Source organism: Gymnoscopelus braueri (assembly GCF_963280865.1).
Source record: "Gymnoscopelus braueri genome assembly, chromosome: 8".
Taxonomy (NCBI): Eukaryota; Metazoa; Chordata; class Actinopteri; order Myctophiformes; family Myctophidae; genus Gymnoscopelus; species Gymnoscopelus braueri.
The window spans coordinates 55,366,236-55,386,807 of NC_137609.1; the positions used below are offsets into that span (position 1 = coordinate 55,366,236).

Sequence of the window (20,572 nt, forward strand, 5' to 3'; positions counted from 1 at the left end):
TTATTTGAGAGGGTATGTGTTTGCAATGTATGACATACTTCATTCTGAAAATAGCCGATCTACAATCTCAAAACTTTTCAGATAGCAACGTGTTTCTGAGCTTGTAGATCGGCTGCTTTCACTGGTTCACTTTTATCTTCAACAGACAACCTCAGCCTGGACAAAGCTATAGCACTATAGGTAGTGGTTTAGCCTGTCAATGCGAAGGTTGAGGGTTCGATTCCTGTTAATGGCAATAGGTTGAGATGTCCAATCAATCCATTCTGCTTCCATCTCTCTTCAATCTATTCCCCCTCTCTCTCTCTCTCTCTCTCTCTCGGTGAGAGGTGGCATTGCAAAAAACATGACCTTAAGCTCAGTCTTCTATGGCTTATTGTGCATATTACTTATAGTTTTGTCTCTCTTTTAATGTATGACATACTTCATTGTGAAAATAGCCGATCTACAACCTCACAACTTTTCAGATAGCAACGTTTTGTGAGCTTGTAGATCGGCTACTTTCACTAGTTTTCGTTCTGAGGAGACACAAAAATGCCTTTATTGGTAAATGGTTTGTGAACCAGTGATCTAGAGTAGTTCGAGACACAGAGGCCTGGTTCAAAATGAACGGAAATACTTATAAATATCAACAGACACTATCAGAGAGGCCATATATCTAGCTCAATGAGAAGAAAGGCAGTCTTGGAGTCCGTAGGTTGCTGGTTCGATCCCTGTCCACGACAATGTATTGAGGTGATCATGATTTGGCATTATTCGGATAACACATAGTGTGTCTTGAGGATAGGCTTAGGCGTTGTTTTACTGAGGTGAGGGTTTAAAATGCTCATGTTAATTGCATGGTCTTCTTTCTCTCAAGTTCAGTCTTCTATGTTTCATTGGCTTATTGTGCATATTACTTATCATTGATTCTTTCTTTTTTCTCTCTTCATTCCCTGGCCCCGTATTATCGCTGCTTGCAGCTATATTTATTATTATTGTCTCCGCCGGAGGTAGAGAGTATGTTTTCGCTTCGTCCCGCCGTGTGTTCACCTCCCTCCTAGCCAAGCTAACATTGGTCAAGCTCCACGTGACACGTGTCAATATGTTGACACCAATGCCTTTGATTGGCTAGATGGACGCATGACGAAATAAAATCCTATAAATAGGTGTGTCACTTCAAAAAGCCATTTATGTTTGTTGAAGTGAGGTAAGACAGGATCAATCGGTCTTGATTGGAACAGTACCTTCCAGTACAAATCACCCGTCCGTCCGTGCGTGTGTGTGTCCCTCTGAGAACACCTAACATTGGTCAGAAGGCCAAATCTAAGAAAGCATACTCATCTACAACAGTAACAGTAGGCCAAAGTCTTAATACTGTAACAATTGGCCACCTTGATCAAATACATTATGTAGCACTAGAGACAACTGACATAGATCAAACACACCAATCAACTGCTGAAACTGTTCAAGACAATGAAGATGAAGAAGACAGACGAGCATTTGAACAAACCAGTCAATTACGACGACTCCCATATGACACATTGCTTCAAGAAGAACATTTTTTAGATGCAGACACTACATATTCAGTCGCCCCTGCAGAACACCAAAAACCACGCGCATTCTACCAAGACGACCCGTTCTACCAAGACGACCCGTGCTATTAAAATAGCACGGGTCTGCTGGCGGAGACTTGTGCTCCGAGGAGCACATTTTCTAGTTATTATTATTATTATTATTATTATTATTATTATTATTAGTATTATTAGTATTAGTATTAGTATTATTAGTATTATTATTATTATTCATTGTGTTCTTTCACACAGGTATTACCAGTGTCTCCAGACTTTGCTGCAGGTTGAGGACTGATGGTTTTACCAGTGTCTCCAGACTTTGCTGCAGGTTGAGGACTGATGGAACGGGGCTGAGAGTCGTGGATGAAGCTCACTTCCTCATCGATGTCATCATAAGACAAGGAGGACGTATCTCCTGTGTCCTTCTGTGTGAGTGCTGCCCCCTCTGGTCTGGATGCTGCGTTCAAAACAAATACAACACAAAAGCAAACAAGTCAAACTCACGACAACTTGAACAACTTACATTTATCCCAACACTGCTGCACATTTTATCTTAGCCTTACGGCTCTAACTGACAAGATAATGTAATGTAAAAATATTAAAATGATCAGAAAGAATCGGTTAATTTCTCTAAAGGGTATTGAAACCCTAGGCTGATTTTGCTGTTAGTTTTCCAGTTCACAAAACATGTAAACTCTTTATGTTAGAGATATAATATGATTCATACCCAGTCTGTCAGGATCTGTGTCCACATCATCATAGACCTCCTGTGGATCCTCCACCTCATAGATCACACTATCTGTGTACACACACACGCGCACGCACACACACACACACACACACACACACACACACACACACACACACACACACACACACACACACACACACACACACACACACACACACGCAAACACAATATTATTATTATTAGTATTATTACATCCATTGTGTGCTTTAGGTTGTAACAGAGGCTCCAAACTTTCCTGCAGGTTGAGTATTGATGTAACGGTGCTTGTGGATGACGCTCTCTTCATCATCATCATCATCATCATCATCATCAGAGGAGGAGGAGGAGGAGGAGGAAGATCTTCCTCCATGGTTCCGTCTCAGAGCCTCTGATCTGGATCCTGCATCCAGAACTAAAACAACACAAACACAACAAGTCAAACTACTTACAGTTCAATGATCTCAACATGCTGCTGGTTTAATCATAGTCTTACGTCTGACAATGACAATATAATGTAATATAAACTATACATTGATAATGAATGTGTATCATTAACACGTCTAATGAACATATAAATATCACTCACCAGGAAGACCCAATGCTCTCCTTTCATTTGCAGTGATGCCAATATCCTCGTATTCTACGTCTTCATTCACTTCATATGTCTGTGAAGATGTGTTTACTAGATAAGAACAGAGTTACAGTTAGTAAATGACTGCTAAGTATGTACAAGAACAAGAAAGAAGAAACTATAATATTTACAGGTTGTACAACATGAACATTTCACATGATAGTCAAACCTTTGTGTTCTCTTTTCACCAGTAAAACTGTTGTAAGCGAGAGCTAACTTAATACTGAGGCTGACTACTAGGGCAACATGATACTAAAATGTCCAAACACTGCCCTCTTGTGACCAGATAGCAGCATTACTGCATCTATAGGACAATCAGGCTGTGTCTCTATTAAATATCAGTTCTTTCTTTCACATTACTGTAGTATTAAAACATGTCATTCAGACACTTTAAACAGAGCTGTCATCTTCAGGACTCACTGATATTAATCAAGACATCCTGTTAATTAACTTAAATAACAGATTAGTGGATGATGACCATCTGTTCACAAGGTTCAAATCAAAGAGAAAGTATTCCATGACTACAACCTACTGTCACATGACCCAGTCACATGACTACAACCACTGTCACATGACCCAGTCACATGACTACAACCACTGTCACATGACCCAGTCACATGACTACAACCACTGTCACATGACCCAGTCACATGACTACAACCACTGTCACATGACCCAGTCACATGACTACAACCACTGTCACATGACCCAGTGGTTCTCAAACCTTTTCATGTCAAGGACCCCCAAATTAATATGTATTTGCCCGCGGACCCCCATTAGAAAATGTTTTGTGTCAGGGACCCCCATACAGGATTTGTGTTTCAAAATATTCCACATTTATCACATTTTGTTAAGATTTCAAATAGTCAATGTATATCAGATTAAAGTGGTTAATGGTATATCAACTCATTTAGCTGGGGACCCCCTCAAGGACCCCTGGGGGGTGGGTTAGGGTTAGAACCCCCTCAAGGACCCCTAGGGGGTGGGTTAGGGTTAGAACCCCCTCAAGGACCCCTAGGGGGTGGGTTAGGGTTAGAACCCCCTCAAGGACCCCTGGGGGGTGACCCCACTTTGAGAACCACTGACATAATCAACCCAATCAAGACAGAACAAATGTTGGTTTTGTACATTTCTACAAACCACTGATATCAGTGGCTTTAGATATGTTTCATCTGTTTCAATGGAAACAGGCCCCGCCCTCAGAAACATTCTAATAAGTAATAATAAAATGTACTTAATTTACCAATAAAATAATCTAGGATTGAGTCAACATGGTCCACATCTATAAATGTTCAACGTTTAACGTTATGGTGATTAAAACATATTATAAGTCTGGTCATTTAGCTGACTGGTAACATATACAGGCCTTATAAATACCAGATGCAGGGTTTGCCTACCAGCCTGGCCGACGCTACAATATGTCCAGTTTATACATATTTTATAGAAATGTTCAGTTTAAACATATTTTAGCAATAGAAATAGAAATGTTCAGTGACAACGTTTTCTCTTGTGACCATCCTGCATAGAATATATTGTTGCTGTCAGTGGAAACCCTGTATGTCTTATTTTGAAAACATTTTTAAATGGTGAAAATAGACGTATTTCAACTGCTTGTATGATGAAGTAGAGCATTAATGTATGACACTTAAAACAAAATTAGATACAAGGTTTCTGCCCGACAGCAACAACATTATAATATAAAGTTACTCACAGTGAACAGTGAGGAGTTTTCTCAGGAAGAAGCAGATGAGAATCATGGTCAGAACAACCACAATGACAGTGGTGATCCTAGGGAGATCCTCAGATGTGGGAAGAGCTGAAATCAGGTGATTAACAACATGGAACTTAGAGCCTGTATTTTAGGCTTGTCGTAATAGATGAACATTCAGCGAAAATAGCTGATCTACAAGCTCACAACACAGTGTGAGCTTCTAGATCGGCTATTTTGACTACTTGACCTACAATGAAGGATGTAAGGTTTAAGTTGTTAACTACTTACAGTAAGCACTATGTCTGCTATTTTTGAAAATTATTCAAGAAATCTTTGAAAATATTCACTTATAAAAACATGTCCCAAATAGCAATGCCAGGGTTAATGTAATTAATGTGTATCATCATCATCAAACATAATCAGTAATAATTGGTTCACTTAGAATTGGCTACTGTAGATAATAATATAACAATTAAATAGCAAGGAAGAGGTATGACTGTAGTTTATACTGTTTATATTAAAGCAGGTTTGGTACCTTCACAATAGATCTCAGCTGGTTTGACTTTCTTACAAGACTGCAGGCTGACACAATCTCTGATGTCTGACTGATTGTTTGCACAATCCAGGGTCGTTTCCAGATCCTAAAATCAAAATCAAAACTTATTTTAGTGGTTGAGAGGTTTTTTGTAATTATATTTCCATCAGTGTCTAAAAGACAAGTAAAGCAAACAGGAAAGTCGTTTACCTCCTCTGTGTGATTCAGGTCTGTCTTAAAGTCCTCCATGACGTCACCACATCCAAGCTGCTTGCACACGAGGTTGTTGAAATGCTTTGTTAAATTTAGAGGACACACATGATGCTCCCACTGATCTCCATGTTGGACCTTAAGTGTTCCTCTGCACTTCTCTGTGGTGTTGAACTCAATGCCACCTGTAGGTTCAAATAAACACCTGCTTTATTCCCTGTCAGAAAATGATCCATGCACTAAAAGAAGAACATACTGTATATTGAAATCCACTACAACCTATTACAGCACATTAATAATTTAGATTGATATAAGTTCCTAATAAAGAGATATAATGTATTCATATCAACAAAGTCCTTATCCACGTCAAACGTCTATGTTATACAATAATTAACAGATGTAATTAACAAATACAACTAAAATAAAATAAAGAGTCATTCCTGAACATTCTAATATACAGTTCTTGTCGAAAATGCTAAAGTGTTGACTCAAAACAGCTCAAAGAATCATACAGTATCAACTCAAACAGACTATTTTCCTCTGCAGATCTTTATCAAAGCTATCAGAATAGTGACAGTAATCACACATATTCACCTGTACAGTAGACAGACACCAGTCCACCATCACACCGGCCTCTCTCCGTCTCACACTGCATAAGGTTGGACTCAAAGCCGTGGCAACGGACGAGGTAAACATCTGACCCAGTTCCTCCATGTGTCTTAAAGTGGAAGGCGTTGCCACAGCCCAGCTCTTCACAAACTATCTGTGAGTGTTTGTTGTCCCAGTGATCGCTGCACACTGTGAGACCATCCATCTTCACCTCACCAGAGCAGTTCCCTGATAGGGTCACCACAGGGGATTCTGGGAAAACATATGTAAAATCTCAACATATCAACCAACATTTAAAATAAAAATAACTTAAAATGTATTTCAGACTAATAATATGGGTAATATTAATATATTACCTGGGGTCATATAGAAATGTCATTCAAATCATGTACTTACAACAGCATTTAGGTGTTTTTCAACTGTGACTGATAAGGCCTAAGTAACCCTCATCCAATAATGTTCAACTATTAAAGTAATATGAAAAAAGAGAAAGAAGAAACAGTCCTTTTCCTCATTTCAACATCGATCAGTCTTTATATTAAATGTTTGTACAATCCTTTGCATTCATTTATCTCAGAATATCTAAGAATGTAGTATTTTGGAATGTGGGATTTGACTGCGTAGTTATAATCAGTCTGGTCGTGTCAGTTTTTAATCCCCAAAACATTGCGTGTGAACATGTTTAGTTTATAAATGCAGTCCATGTTCAGTCAATCCTCGGTTTAATATAGACTACTAACAAACCCTAAACCTAACCCGAATCCTAACCTTAACCATAAAACCTAACCATAAATCTAAACCTTAAAATGCAACAGCACTAAAATCTAACGTTTTTGTTAAACTTTTCTGCAACAATTTACCATGACAATGTTTTATCCAGTGATTGGGTTGTAATAATTGCTATTACCCTTGCATTGGAGATAGACTCCTTGGTTCCCGGAGGGTCTCTTGTCACGCTCACAGTCCCAGATGGTCTTTGGTTCCTTCACATCAGTACAGTTGAAGCTCTTCTCCCACATATCAGAAGAACCTGCTGATGCTGTATGGTTTTTATATCCACCAAGGTTGAGATCACGACACAGTTTCTCTCCCTCTGTTCCTGTCCAGCCGTGGTTAGAGACCATCCTGGAACCATTCTTACTGTAAACAAACACATCTCCTCCAGAGGCTCTTCCAGGCTCTTTTGAACGTTGTAATCTGATCTTCTGCCAGTCTAAGAAGAGAAGGAGCAGGGACAGAGCATAGTTAATGAAATATCCATGACTGTCTAAGTTCAAGAGATAGTAACCTACACAGTCCACGTTCACAATGTAGCTGTATTTAATGACTGATGAAGTAACTAATGTTACACAGTATTTCTACAATACATATTTGGTTAAATACATTTGAATCCAAACAAAGCATTTTAGACATACCAGAACACTGGAGTCCACCAAGAGAACAATGTCCTTTGTCCTGTAGAGTAATGTTACGGTCTATCAGTCCTGATATGACTTTACTTTGCGGCAAAGGTCCAAAAAATCCAAGAGTCTCTCCAGTCTCTCCACATTGCAGCTCCTTACAGATGGTGTTTCGGACATCAGTGTTGATCAGGGATTCTTTACAGACAGGGTAACGTTGGCCTCGATAGAGTATCTTCAGATTCCCAGAACAATGATCTCTGGAATCCTTGAAATCAGCCTTGACACTGGCTGCATGGAAAAAAGTATCAATTATCAAAATGATAAAAAAATAAAAACAGATGTTGTATGCATGTACAGCACAGTGATAACAATGTCACTATTACCATTGATATTTGATTATTAAAGACATTTCAGTTCATTGAATTTCACAAAATGAAATCCATCCAAGTTATATGAAGGTGTGAAGTACAAGTGGATAAAAACAACATAGCTTAAAACAATCTGATAACTAAAAAATGTACATATTCTAAATGTAGTGTGGGTATTTCTATGTAGTGTAAAATGTATTTTTACCCGAGCAAACGACAATGGCCGGTTTGTTGGAGCAGGGAGGGTCCCGATAGATTGCAACATTTTCCACAATGATGCTTTCAGTCAGGTTGGTGGTGTGTTTGGTCGGGTACATTGCCAGGATGGTTACATTCCCCTCGCTGTTCTGGTTGATGCCGGTGAAGGCGTGTCCACAGCCCAGGTCTTTACACAGCATTTCAGAATTGGCATCAGTCCAGGTGTGTGCACACACCCCCCCACAGCCTGCATGGGTGCACACCTGCACTGTCCCCCAACACTGCTCTGTCAGGGTTGCATTGATAGTACCTGTTGAAATTAATAAGTTGAAATCAAATGACAAAAACCAAGGACATCACACAGGTGTTACCAAGCCATGTTCTGTCATTGTGAATGTGTTGGGAGGGAAATGAAGTTATGATGATAAACAGGAAAATATAATGTGATCTAAACATGATGAAAGAGCTCACATCACCTAAATCAGAAAAACACTTTTTTATTTTTAGCTGAAGGTTATTTAAGGTACAAATACCCAGCAGCAACATTTAAAACACATTACCTGAACATTCCACCAAAGCAATGCTCTGATTGGATGACGTTGTGGTGTCCTTTGGACAGTCATAGAGTGACCTCTCTGTGGAGGAACAGTTGTAGGACTCACTCCAAGTTTCATTCTCCATTCCTTCTCCAGGTTCTCCAGAAGGAACATGAGGGAACAGGGTGACGTCAGTGGCTTTCCCACAATGCATCTGTTGACACACCACATCAGCAGTGTGCTTCCACGTCTCATTGGCTCCTGAGAGCCAGTAGTCCTTCCCAGCATGCTCTACTGCCACCAGGCCAGAACAGGACGTTCCATTCTTCATGAACACTACCTTGGGCTCTGAGGGGGTGGGGGGGGGGGTGTAAAGTTTAAATGAACTACAGTATTAGGATAACATTCACCTCCGCCTTTATGTCTTCTTTATATACGGTACTAGACCCATTACGAACCTCTCACTCCGCTATACAGCTCAGAGATGAGGTCCTACTGCCAGGTCTCCCAGAATCGGTTGAACGGCTGCAAAGGCTCCGCTGTTTAGTGTTTACCTTTTTCACCATCGTATCCAAAAACTAATGGTAGATTCCAAACTGTACAGATGTTTAAGGTATGGTCCGGCATCACACATTTTAGGTCGGGGACGAAACAACCCTTTTAAATGTCTTATTTAGTCAGCCTGTGTCCATGTTTCACATTGTAGCCGAACCGGGAGCAGTACTGGCACCGGACATAGGGGGGTTTTCCGGGTTGAATGTGAAACATGGACACAGGCTGACTAAATAAGACATTTAAAAGGGTTGTTTCGTCCCCGACCTAAAATGTGTGATGCCGGACCATACCTTAAACATCTGTACAGTTTGGAATCTACCATTAGTTTTTGGATACGATGTGGTGAAAAGGGTAAACACTAAACAGCGGAGCCTTTGCAGCCGTTCAACCGATTCTGGGAGACCTGGCAGTAGGACCTCATCTCTGAGCTGTATAGCGGAGTGAGAGGTTCGTAATGGGTCTAATATGGAACCAGACACAACTTGCAACAAATGTCCATCTGAGTCTGAAGGGTTCAAATGAAAATCATAATTGATCTCACAATGTCAACCCATTACCTATTACGTCTGGGAACTAGGAAATAAGTCCATGGTTTATCATTCATTCATTCATTCCTTATTGAAGGTAGTGTAATTGATTTTCTTTGGTTAAAACGAAAAAGAAAAAGAAAAAACGCTCCATTTGGTTCCATTTTACACTCAGAGTTAAATTAACACTGAAGATCCCCCGCCCCCCTCCTTAGGGGGGAGCCCTGGGATTTGTGACACCTGGTGGCAGAAAGGGGAACTACCTATTTTAATTAAAATGAAAAACGTGTTCTAGCTGCTGAATCCCTGCTGCTTCCCTTGATGTAGTCTCACAGTAATCCCACAGGGAAACTCTGACATTTAATTTGTCCACGACTGTATGCAATACAAAAGTAAAAGACCATTTGGGGTTAATTTTTGCCGATTATCTGTGGTAAAATGCAACAGGCTGGCAGATGTATATTATTATTATTATTATTATTATTATTATTATTATTATTTTATTATTATTATTATTATTATTATTATTATATCATTGTTTAATGAGCGCTTGTTGACCAACCTACTTTTCATGTTAAGTCACATGAGGAAACAATATAATAATAAGCACATTGTGTTGCAAGTAGACTATAGTATCCACCGTGTCATACTCTAATAAAAACAACACTTTCTGACATCATTGATTTCAGTTGGTATGTCAATTCAACATGACAACAGTGTGTGTGTGTGTGTGTGTGTGTGTGTGTGTGTGTGTGTGTGTGTGTGTGTGTGTGTGTGTGTGTGTGTGTGTGTGTGTGTGTGAGAGTGTGAGTGTGTGTGAGTGTGAGATGGGGGGGGGGGCAGTGCGAGCAGCAGCACATGAAAGGTGAAAGGTCAGCCACTGTGCTTCACTTTAGACTATTAACAAACACATCATTAATGTGTCATAATCAGCCTGAGGCCTTTTTATACCAGAAACAAATACCACACTATTATATTATAGATACCAGAAGAGAGACTGTTATCAAAAGCATTCACCTCTAAAGTAGACAGACACCACCAGGTCATCATCACACGGGCCCCTCTCTGTCTCACAGTGTCCCAGTGTGGACTCAGAGCCGTGGCAACGGACGTGGAACCCATCTGACCAATAATACCCATATGACTTCTTTCTCTGAAAGTAGAGAGCATCACCACAGCCCAGCTCTTGGCAAACTATTTGTGAGTGTTTGTTGTCCCAATGATCACTGCACACATCTCTGTCATTGATCCTCACCATACCAGAGCATCTCCTTGGTGGCCACAGGGTAACCACAGGGTTTACTGAGAAAACAGAAATAAAATCTCCACAAATCAACAAAAACAAACAAATAACCAAACAAACAAACAAACAAACAAACAAACAAACAAACAAACAAACAAACACAATCCCTAATCCCACAACCACACAGATCTGATGAGTCTGAAATAAACATGTTATCTGGAGTCACAAAGAGATGTCATTCAAATCATCTACTTTAAATAACAGCCCTGAGGCTGATAAGGCCTAAATAACCATCATCCCTCAACTGGTTGATATGAAGGGGAAAATACTGTCCTTTTCCCCATTTCAGTCTTTATATTAAATCTGCTTTTGTGAGTAAATGTATCTCTGAATGTGTAAACATGGATAGACTCATTTACGAGCATTTTGGAATTTGGGGTTTGACTGTGTAGTAATAACCCATTAAAACTGTCTGTGTAGTAATAACCCATTAAAACTGTCTGTGTAGTAATAACCCATTAAAACTGACTGTGTAGTAATAACCCATTAAAACTGACTGTGTAGTAATAACCCATTAAAACTGACTGTGTAGTAATAACCCATTAGAACTGACTGTGTAGTAATAACCCATTAAAACTGACTGTGTAGTAATAACCCATTAAAACTGACTGTGTAGTAATAACCCATTAAAACTGACTGTGTAGTAATAACCCATTACAACTGACTGTGTAGTAATAACCCATTAAAACTGACTGTGTAGTAATAACCCAATAAAACTGACTGTGTAGTAATAACCCATTAAAACTGACTGTTTAGTAATAACCCATTAAAACTGACTGTGTAGTAATAACCTATTAACACTGACTGTGTAGTAATAACCCATTAACACTGACTGTGTAGTAATAACCCATTACAACTGACTGTGTAGTAATAACCCATTAACACTGACTGTGTAGTAATAACCCATTACAACTGACTGTGTAGTAATAACCCATTAACACTGACTGTGTAGTAATAACCCATTAAAACTGACTGTGTAGTAATAACCCATTAACACTGACTGTGTAGTAATAACCCATTATAACTGACTGTGTAGTAATAACCCATTAAAACTGACTGTGTAGTAATAACCCATTAAAACTGACTGTATAGTAATAACCCATTAACACTGACTGTGTAGTAATAACCCATTATAACTGACTGTGTAGTAATAACCTATTAAAAGTGGGAAAGCATCATTTTAGGTTTTAGTTATTCAGAAACACTTAGGATTTAGAACAATAGTTTAGAACAGTGTTCTCAAAAATAGCAGATCAACAAGCTCACAACAAATAACTTTGTGTCGCGCTGTGAGTTTGTACATCTGCTATTTTTGTTTGAAGAAATAGCAGATGTATAAGTGTTAGAAAATGTTTGAATAATTTTGCAATTAATTTAACACAAATCTTCTCTTCTGGGGTCCCTGGCACAAAACATTTTTAGATGGGGTCCACAGCCAAATACATATCGTTTTGGGGGTCCTTGGCATGAAAAAGTTAGAAAACTACTGATTTAGAAGGTATTTGTAGAATGGGCCTCAGGTCTTAATGGGTTAATTGGTATTACCTCTGCATTGGAGATAGACTCCTTGGTTCCCGGAGGGTCTCTTGTCACGCTCACAGTCCCAGATCCTCTTTGGTTCCTTCACATCAGAACAGTTGAAGCTCTTCTCCCACATATCAGAAGAACCTGCTGATGCTGTATGGTTTTTATATCCACCAAGGTTGAGATGAAGACACAGTTTCTCTCCCTCTGTTTCTGTCCAGCCGTGGTTAGAGACCATCCTGGAACCATTCTTACTGTAAACAAACACATCTCCTCCAGAGGCTCTTCCAGGCTCTTTTGAACGTTGTAGTATGATCTTCTGCCAGTCTAAGAAGAGAAGGAGCAGGGACAGAGCATAGTTAATGAAAAACATGAAATATTCATGATTGTCTCAGTTCAATAAATCATAACCTACAGTCCACGTTCACAAATGAGCTGTATTTAATGGAACATTATGTCATACAGTATCAACATAATACATATTTCATTAAATCAATTGGAATCAGAACAACATATTTTAGACATACCAGAACATTGGAGGCCACCAAGAGAACAATGTCCTTTGTCCTGCAAAGTAATGTTACGGTCTATCAGTCCTGATATGACTTTACTTTGTGGCAAAGGTCCAAAGAATTCAAGAGTCTCTCCAGTATCTCCACATTGCAGATCCTTACAGATGGTGTTTCGGACATCAGTGTTGATCAGGGATTCTTTACAGACAGGGTAACGTTGGCCTCCATAGAATATCTTCAGATTCCCAGAACAATGATCTCTGGAATCCTTGAAATCAGCCTTGAAACTGGCTGCATGGAAACAGTATCAAACTGTAAAAACATAATGAGAAACGATTTCCTATGCATGTACAGGACAGTGTTAACATATGTCACACATACCATTGAAATTAATATTATTATAGACAATTTTGTAAATTTACCAAAATTAAATGCATCCAACTACTATTACAAGTGGACAAAAACAATATAGCTTATAACAAGCTGCAAACAAACTAATCTGTACATATATTGTAAACGTAGTGAGGGTATTTGTTATCTTTTACCTGAGCAAACCACAACGGCCGGTTTGCCATTGCAGTCATTTTCCACAATGATGCTTTCAGTCAGGTTGGTGGTGTGTTTGGTCGGGTACATTGCCAGGATGGTTACATTCCCCTTGATGTTCTGGTCGATGCCGGTGAAGCCACTCCCACAGCCCAGGTCTTTACACAGCATTTCAGAATTGGCATAAGTCCAGGTGTGTGCACACACCCCCCCACAGCCTGCATGGGTGCACACCTGCACTGTCCCCCAACACTGCTCTGTCAGGGTTGCAGTTATAGTACCTGTTGAAATGAACATGTTGAAATCAGATGACAAATACCAAGGACATCACACAAGTGTTATCAAACTGTGTTTGTGGATTGCATTGTGAACTTTTGGGGAAGAAATAAAGTTATGATGATAAACTGGAAAATCTAATGATATCTAAACATAACCTAAGAGCTACGAGCTCATATCACATAAGTCAGAAACATGTTTTATGTCATGTTTTTAGCTGAAAATTTATACCCAACAGCAACATTTTAAACACATTACCTGAACATTCCACCAAAGCAAGGCTCTGATTGGATGGCGTTGTGTTGTCCTTTGGACAGTCAAAGAGTGACCTCTCTGTGGAGGAACAGTTGTAGGACTCACTCCAAGTTTCATTCTCCATTCCTTCTCCAGGTTCTCCAGAAGGAACATGAGGGAACAGGGTGACGTCAGTGACTTTCCCACAATGCATCTGTTGACACACCACATCAGCAGTGTGGTTCCACGTCTCATTGGCTCCTGAGAGCCAGTAGTCCTTCCCAGCATGCTCTACTGCCACCAGGCCAGAACAGGACGTTCCATTCTTCATGAACACTACCTTGTGGTCTGAAGGGGGGGGGGTTAAAGCCTTAAAGGAGCACTTCACCCGTTATTATTTTAATATAATGCTCATCAGATGGCACCCTACTCTACTCTACTAACTCCAGTGGTGAGCTATGTGACAGTTCAGAATCCTGCCAACAAATGACATCATTGATAAGCATAACAGGCTAATAGAAACCTTTCTCTTCCTGGAAAGTGAAATCTTGTTTGAAATGACAAAACATGTCTACAGATGATGTCACTGGCAGGCAGGTTTCTAAACTGTCCACAGCAGTGTATTAGGGTGCCTCACACTACACCATTCCTGCCGCTAGGGGGGAACGTGGCGCTCGTGAGTCACATTCCTGACATTCCATAATTCATAATCCATAATTCATCTTTCATAATACATAATTGTGTAAATCCACATGTTTGTATTCATAATTTTATAATTTTAAAAAATCCATCAATTATTATTATTGGCATTCCATCCATTTCCTATGAGTCAGAAATGTGTAGATGGCTCTCTATCTCTCTGTCTGAGACACAGCCAACAGCTATCTCTTTCAGAGCAAAGCATGCAATAATATACAATAATGACATACTACATTATAATCTTACTGTGACAGGTAACATGAGCGTTGGAAGTGCATGGGACAGAGTCATTGTACTTGGCCATGCAGTGCCACAGTGACTCCTCAGTGCCATTACAGTTCATGTTGTCCAGTATTCCATGTTGTTGAGTCCTTGTGGGGCTGGTGAACATCACCTGTAAGAATGCATTAGAGAGAGAGAGAGAGAGAGAGAGAGAGAGAGAGAGAGAGAGAGAGAGAGAGAGAGAGAGAGAGAGAGAGAGAGAGAGAGAGAGAGAGAGAGAGATGGATAGAGACACTTTAATCCTGGAAATGTGTGTTTTCATTTGATTCTGAATAATATGTCTTTCCTTTGCAATATAAAGGTATATTATAACATTGGTATGTTAATAGAACCAATGCAAAAACATAATGGTGACTGGACATTATATAATAATATATAATAAAGTAATATCATTTTGGGCTTAAAGTGTAAAAAAGGACCTGTAAGGTCTGTGTAACATAGATAAGTGATCATTCATATATTAACCATAAAGAATGAGATCTCACCTTGCCACAGCCCAACTCTCTACAAAGCACTTCTCCATCCTTTCTGTCCCAATCTGAGCCACACACAGGCTGCAGACCCATAGAACTACTGACATGAACTGTACCAGAGCAATCACTGACACTTCCATTGTCCATGAGAGTTATGTTGATCCTTTCTGTTAAAAGATAAAGGTTAGGAACACATTAAAGCTCAGGGACGGTTGAGTAGGCAGGGATATAGATGTATAGAACCATATCAAATAACATGTACACCAACAAAACAATCTCCATGAATTCAAGGATTCATGGGGTGTGTAATTGATCGAAAATAAGTAATTTTTGGTGAACAGCTCCTTTAAGGCAATGTTTCGGTCATATAGTCTCACCTTATGGTTTTCATATAACTACTCACGGCCCTCAAATCTAGAGTTCAGGTCGCTAAGTGACGCTCACACCTACGTTGCACTGCTCCGACCGATATGCCCCATATATGGGCGTATCAGAGGCACCCAGGGGACACGTGCAAATGGCTGTTGTTCATCATTATCATCATATTTTTGGGGGATTAATCAAAAACAACAACATGTAATAATACATGGTTTCTGTTGAGTCTGACATCAGTTCATGTTGAAAATCAAATCTCCATATATGTGAGTTTGGTTTATTGCCTCTACAAGGCCGAACGGCCAAAGGTCAGGGACTATGTTTTCGCCCCTTTCCATCCGTACGTCCGTGTGTCTGTGAGCAGCTAAAATCCAGCACCATTGGGCCGATCGGCATGAAACTCTTTGGAAGCCAGAGCAGAACCTCTGCCAAAAATGTTTCACGTTGGCCTGTTATAGCGCCACCAGGAGGCAGGTTTTTGCAAAAAACATTACTCCTACAGATTTTGTCCAAACATCACGCAAATGATTACTGTGAAACTTTGCATGCACATTCCCACTAGGCCAAGGAAGAACCTCCACATCAATGTTTTTTTTTATTGTTTCCATGGTGGCGCTACAACGGCCCACTTCACGTTTTGCCTATAACTCACTGTTAGCAGAATCTGTCTTGATAGATTAGTGCTGAAACTACCAGTTCTACACATTAGCGTTAGCCTACCTGAACATGTCAGTGTCGGTGGAAGTGATTGATTCCTGTCACAGTTAAAGTGGTGTGTGACACTGGTTCCACATCTCAGCTGTTTGCACATCATATCAGCACTTATTCTGGTGCTTTCATTACAGGTGATCTTCCACATGTCACCATCCTCCACCTCCATGTTTCCAGAACAGACATTATCCCCGTCTACCAGCCGGAAGATGGGATGATCTGTAACATAAATCCTTATATTTCAACTGAGTGTGTGTGTGTGTGTGTGTGTGTGTGTGTGTGTGTGTGTGTGTGTGTGTGTGTGTGTGTGTGTGTGTGCGTGTGCGTGTGCGTGTGTATATGTATATGTTACTGACACAGAGAATAATATATTGATAAAGACCACAGAGGTAAACAATCCAACCTGAACATGTGATGAAAGCAGGTTTAGAACAGTTAGCAGGCTGAGGGTCACACTGCCACAGATGATCCTCATTCCTGGTTCCTGTACATCTAATTCTCTTGCCGTTGGATTTGAATCCCTCTGGTGATGTCATATTCATGGGGTCAGGCACATCTCGCGCGGTTCCACATTTGAGATCTTTGCACACAAGGTCAGCTTGTTCCTTTGCTTTATGCCAGAGGAAACCAACATTACATATATTTTATTGTATTTGGAATCATATGAAGTGCATTATCACTACTAATTCAACAACAACTACTACTACTACTATTACTACTAACAACAACAAGGGTCCCCAGGGTCCGCAAACTTTGGAAGGCAGTCATAGCCACTTGGAATGGGATCTGAAAACTGACGGCAGAGATAATGTGTGCTATTTGTGTTTGAGTTTTGGACAAAATCAGTAGGAGTAATATCAATAAAAATGGTTTGCAAAAATCGGCCTCCTGGTGGCGCTATAACTGGCTGAAAGATTTGGGGCAGAGGTTCTGCTCTGGCCTCCAGGGTGTGTGCTTGCAAAATTCCACTCCGATCATTCCAACGGTGCCGGGGATTAGCTGTTCACAGACATACACACACATGGACGGACGGACGGACGGACAGAGGAGAAAACAAAGTCTCTGGCTACAGCCTTTGGCCTGACAGAGACAAGGAGACCAGACAGAAAACCCCCACCAATAAACGTGGGAGAGAGAATCATTTATGATTTTTTTTAAATTCAAGGACATATTGTAGAAACAAATCAGAGCATACATACAGGCAGTGTAACTCTTACCAAAGTAGTCAGAACAAACATATAGTTTTGAATTGCTCCCATTTGAGGTTGTGTTGAACTGGACAGCTCCGGCACATTTAAAACCATCCAAACTCATTTCAATCTTATCTACAAGTAAAACAAAAAAGCAAATCAAAATACAATTTTAACAGTGACCTGGAAATTTTACAAATAAAAGGTCCCCTCAATCACCTACATTACATACATACATGCATGCATCCATCCATACATGCATCCATCCACGCATCCACACATCCATCCACGCATCCATACATGGATGCATGGATGCATGCATGCATGCATGCATGCATGCATACATGCATACATGCATACATAAATGTGTGCGTGCTCACACAGTGTTATGATATTACCTGAACATGTAATCCATTTCACTGAGTCCTGGTTGGAGACACTGACCCTCCAACCTCTGTAGTTCTGACATTTCCACAGCTGATCCTCAGACCCGTCACAGCTCACCTCATTGATCCAGACCTTATCAGATATACTGGCTTTATCAGGTTTCATTGTGTAGGACTGTCCGCTCACAGCCTGTCCACAGCCAATGCTCCTACACACCACATCTTCATTGTTCTGCTTCCAGTTGTCGTCTCCAACGATGCCCCATTCATGGTTATGAAATATGTGAATGTAGCCTTCACATGGGTTGGAACCACCTTTAAGGATCAGCCTGTTGTGACCTGCATGATTACACTTTATGTTGATATAGATACTTAACACAATCGTCTTCAAAGTGGGGTTCTGGGACCCCCAAGGGCCGGCACTTTCACTTTTTGTTGCCATGTCTGCTTTTTATACGCACAGCGAGATTTCGTGCTTTTTAAAAGCTATAATAGGCCTATAGATAGATATCTTAAATGTAATTCCCGCATTATTTCACCCGCGATTTATCCAATATTAATTGATAATTATATTTGATTGACATATAGGCACATGATTCCAAATGAACTCAGTTGATTTAACATTATTATGTGTAGGCTATATAGTATTTATGTTGGTCCAATCTTACCCTAATATATGATGTTGGGGAGCATAATATGACCCTCATATGACTTGATATTCCACTCCATAGTAAAAAGATCTTTCTCTTCTGACCATAACGGCGACACATGAAGCGTAATTTAGTGAAAGGTTTAACCATATGGTGTCAACCTGTATCCTATATTGTCACATATTTAAGAAATAAAACAAAGAGAAAGAAAGCAAGCAAGAAAGCAAGAAAGCAAGAAAGCAAGAAAGCAAGAAAGCAAAAAAGCAAGAAAGCAAGAAAGCAAGAAAAAAAGAGTATAACATTGAAAAAAAATAGCCTAATTCACAACTGAATATAATCTGGCCAGATTATGTAAAATATTTACCCACTGTAGTCCATACAGTGTCATCTCACCTCTCACATCCATCCTGCTCTCTGGAGACTTTCCACGGTCAGAGATGTCAGAGATGTGACACTTGTAGAATCCTTCATCAGACTTGTAAACATGGTGGATGGTCATCTGTCCTGTAGACTCAGACCTGATGAGGGATCCATCTTTATAGAAATCAGCTGGGAGGAGCTTAGAGGATGGACGATGCGTTGTCCTGTCTTTGGACAAACAGCGGAGTGTGACATCACTTCCCTCTGTCACAGGAAGTACAGGACTCTCCAGGATCACATCTCCATCTAGAACCAACATGTTGAGTTATGAACATCTATAGAACCAATATGTTGAGTTATGAACATCTATAGAACCAACATGTTGAGTTATGAACATCTATATAACCAACATGTTGAGTTATGAACATCTATAGAACCAACATGTTGAGTTAGGAACATCTATAGAACCAACATGTTGAGTTATGAACATCTATAGAACCAATATGTTGAGTTATGAACATCTATAGAACCAACATGTTGAGTTATGAACATCTATAGAACCAACATGTTGAGTTATGAACATCTATAGAACCAACATGTTGAGTTATGAACATCTATAGAACCAAAATGTTGAGTTATGAACTATAGGGTTGAAATATATAACAGAGATGTCTATACATTTATAATTTCACCTACACAAAAATGACCTCAAGCGTGATAATGATATTATGCAACAGATCTATACACCTACAGTAATAGAATTAATAATCTTTAAAACCTGCAAACAGAGAATTGCACATTGAAAGGGTTTTTCTGTTCATTGACTAATCTCTGATCTACAGTATCCCAGAGGACACTGAATGCACTGAGACATCCTGAGACATTCCTTCACTGTTTCTATGCTTTGTGTTGAGCTGCCAACAGGCTGCTTCTGGATCATCATTTCAGAGCAGAAAAAAACAGGTTATTTTGTTTAAAAAGTCAGCATTTTGTGATTAAAGAATGTTTCGTTGCACTTGACATGACAGACCAACCGATGGAATAATATTGTATCATATTCACCCCAGGACATGTATGTGTTATACTTTTATCCTACATGTTTTACTCTACCTCTGTGCTGTTAAAACCTTTGGACTAATAAAGTATTCAATCAATCAATGTCTAGACACTACAACAGTGATGGAAGAAGTACTCACATGTTTTACTTAGATCTGCTATATTTCAATTGGCCGAAATATATATGGGGCTGAAGTGGTTAATGTGTGTTTTGTAATAATAATCAAAATGTACAAAGTAACTAAAGTTTTCATATAATTGCAGTGGAGTAAAGGGGGGTCATACCTATGTTCCCCGGACCTATGTTCCCCCACTAAGGTTATGGTTAGGGTTAGGTTTAGGTTAGGTCCTATATTCCCCGCTCTCCTAGGAAAGCGGGGAACATAGAACCTGGGGAACGTAATGGAGTAGAATTAAAAGTACTGAAAAATG

General features: G+C 39.7%; 2 protein-coding genes across 2 annotated transcripts; both read right to left on the reverse strand.

The window, feature by feature from the left end:
• Window positions 1–2,507: 2,507 nt before the first annotated feature.
• LOC308090965 (scavenger receptor cysteine-rich type 1 protein M130-like) lies at window positions 2,508–8,550 on the reverse strand (the record flags this gene model as incomplete). Its single annotated transcript, XM_080436237.1, has 10 exons — window positions 8,506–8,550; window positions 7,953–8,255; window positions 7,392–7,667; window positions 6,884–7,189; window positions 5,962–6,228; window positions 5,368–5,552; window positions 5,158–5,263; window positions 4,623–4,727; window positions 2,867–2,962; window positions 2,508–2,692 (listed from the first exon to the last, which is right to left on the reverse strand). The coding sequence occupies exons 2-10, from the start codon at window positions 8,143–8,145 to the stop codon at window positions 2,508–2,510; spliced, it is 1,719 nt and encodes a 572-aa protein (XP_080292363.1). The 5' UTR covers window positions 8,146–8,255; window positions 8,506–8,550.
• A 9,014-nt stretch (window positions 8,551–17,564) lies between these two features.
• On the reverse strand, window positions 17,565–19,223 carry LOC308090966 (macrophage scavenger receptor types I and II-like; the record flags this gene model as incomplete). The annotated part of the gene is made up of 4 exons (XM_080436238.1): window positions 17,565–17,578; window positions 17,716–17,823; window positions 18,087–18,413; window positions 19,118–19,223. The coding sequence occupies 4 exons, from the start codon at window positions 19,221–19,223 to the stop codon at window positions 17,565–17,567; spliced, it is 555 nt and encodes a 184-aa protein (XP_080292364.1).
• Window positions 19,224–20,572: the final 1,349 nt, after the last annotated feature.